The sequence below is a fragment of the Sinocyclocheilus rhinocerous genome, unplaced genomic scaffold (assembly GCF_001515625.1).
Source record: "Sinocyclocheilus rhinocerous isolate Xijiao unplaced genomic scaffold, SAMN03320098_v1.1 scaffold560, whole genome shotgun sequence".
Classification (NCBI taxonomy): Eukaryota; Metazoa; Chordata; class Actinopteri; order Cypriniformes; family Cyprinidae; genus Sinocyclocheilus; species Sinocyclocheilus rhinocerous.
The window spans coordinates 87,705-89,095 of record NW_015637123.1 but is presented as its reverse complement, the minus strand read 5'-3'; the positions used below and the strand labels follow the sequence as shown (position 1 = coordinate 89,095).

Sequence of the window (1,391 nt, the reverse complement as noted above, 5' to 3'; positions counted from 1 at the left end):
GGCGGGAGCACCAGCTCATTTGCATTTAAAGGTACAAACACAAAAACGGCAAGGTTTGGCTCATACCCTAAAAGTGGCCATTTCAACAAGCTATAAATATGATCTGTGAGGTATTTTGAGCTAAAACTTCACATACACACTCTGGGGACATCAGAGACTTATTTTACATCTTGTAAAAAGGGGCATAAAAGGTCACCTTTAAGCAAACATAAATGGCTAATTTGTAGTAGTCTATTATTTGGAGTAGTACCTGCCCAGCAGAAACTACCCAAAAACCTTTTAAAATCAGTCAACACACAAGTTTTGTCAGGTTGGGAGACCGGCTAAGATCAGATAACCAGCTTAGGCTGTCACAGGTTTAGGAAATGTGTCATTGAATTTTAATATGGCAGAAGATGAACCTTTGTTGTTTCTGTAGCGCCACAGCAGGACCAAGAAGACAATGATCAAAAATGTGAGTCCAGCAGTCACTCCAACTATCACAGGATTGAGACCATCAGATCCTGATGTTCTGGAGGAAGCTGAGATCAATACATTGTACAGTCATATTAGTGCTGTATATTATCCAGAAGCATTTCAATAGTGTTTACAGTTCCTACTCTCACCTGTGACTGAGATCCAGCTCTTGCGTGACTCTCCTCTCTCTGTGTGTTTGCAGGAGTAGAAACCCTCATGTGACTTTGAGACAGCAGGGATGATCATCTCTGTAGTTTGACTCTGGATGAGTGATCCATCTTTATAGAAATCAGCTCTGAGGTTTGGTGGGGTTGAATGATGATATAAACAGCGTAGAGTCAGAGTTTCTCTTTCAGTCACAGGATGAACAGGACTCTCCAGAATCACACCAGCTACAGAAACAGAGCAAACATCAACTGACAACTAGTAAGAATCAATGTGGTGACAACAACAACAACAATAATAATAATAATAATAATAATAAAGCATTTTATTTAGAGGTGCCATTCAAAATACGCAAGAACACCTTACAACTTAACGATCAATCATAAATTAAAAGGCAGTAATACAATCAAAGCAACATCTATTCAACATTAAGATAATCCACAAATTAAAATTAATCAGGAAAAGCTCATTTAAAAAGATGAGTTTTAAGATGTGATTTAAAAGCAAGAAGAGAATCACTTTCACAAACAAGTTGTGGAAGAGAGTTCCAGAATTGAGGAGCAGCACAGGAGGAAATGAACAGGAGGAACAACAAGAGAAACAGATGTGTCAGGGTCTGACGTCTGGTGTTCTCCCTCTCACCACCAGAGGTCGCCATTTCCCATCCTCCCGGACTCCTTTTCCGTTACCTTGACTCCACAAACCTGTGCACACACTCACTCACGCACAGCTGTTGCCCATCCTGAGCACTATTTATACGCCTTCCCCAC

The 1,391-nt window shown here is 40.4% G+C and overlaps 1 protein-coding gene across 1 annotated transcript in view; it reads right to left on the bottom strand.

Moving 5' to 3' along the window:
• Nucleotides 1–1,391, bottom strand: part of LOC107748496 (Fc receptor-like protein 5) — a 14,628-nt gene that overhangs the window by 3,070 nt on the left and 10,167 nt on the right. Inside the window, exons 10-11 of the mRNA XM_016563288.1 lie at nt 606–848; nt 402–521 (exon numbers count right to left, since the gene is read on the bottom strand). Coding sequence (XP_016418774.1) covers nt 402–521; nt 606–848 — 363 coding nt within the window. The remainder of the gene's footprint in view (nt 1–401; nt 522–605; nt 849–1,391) is intronic.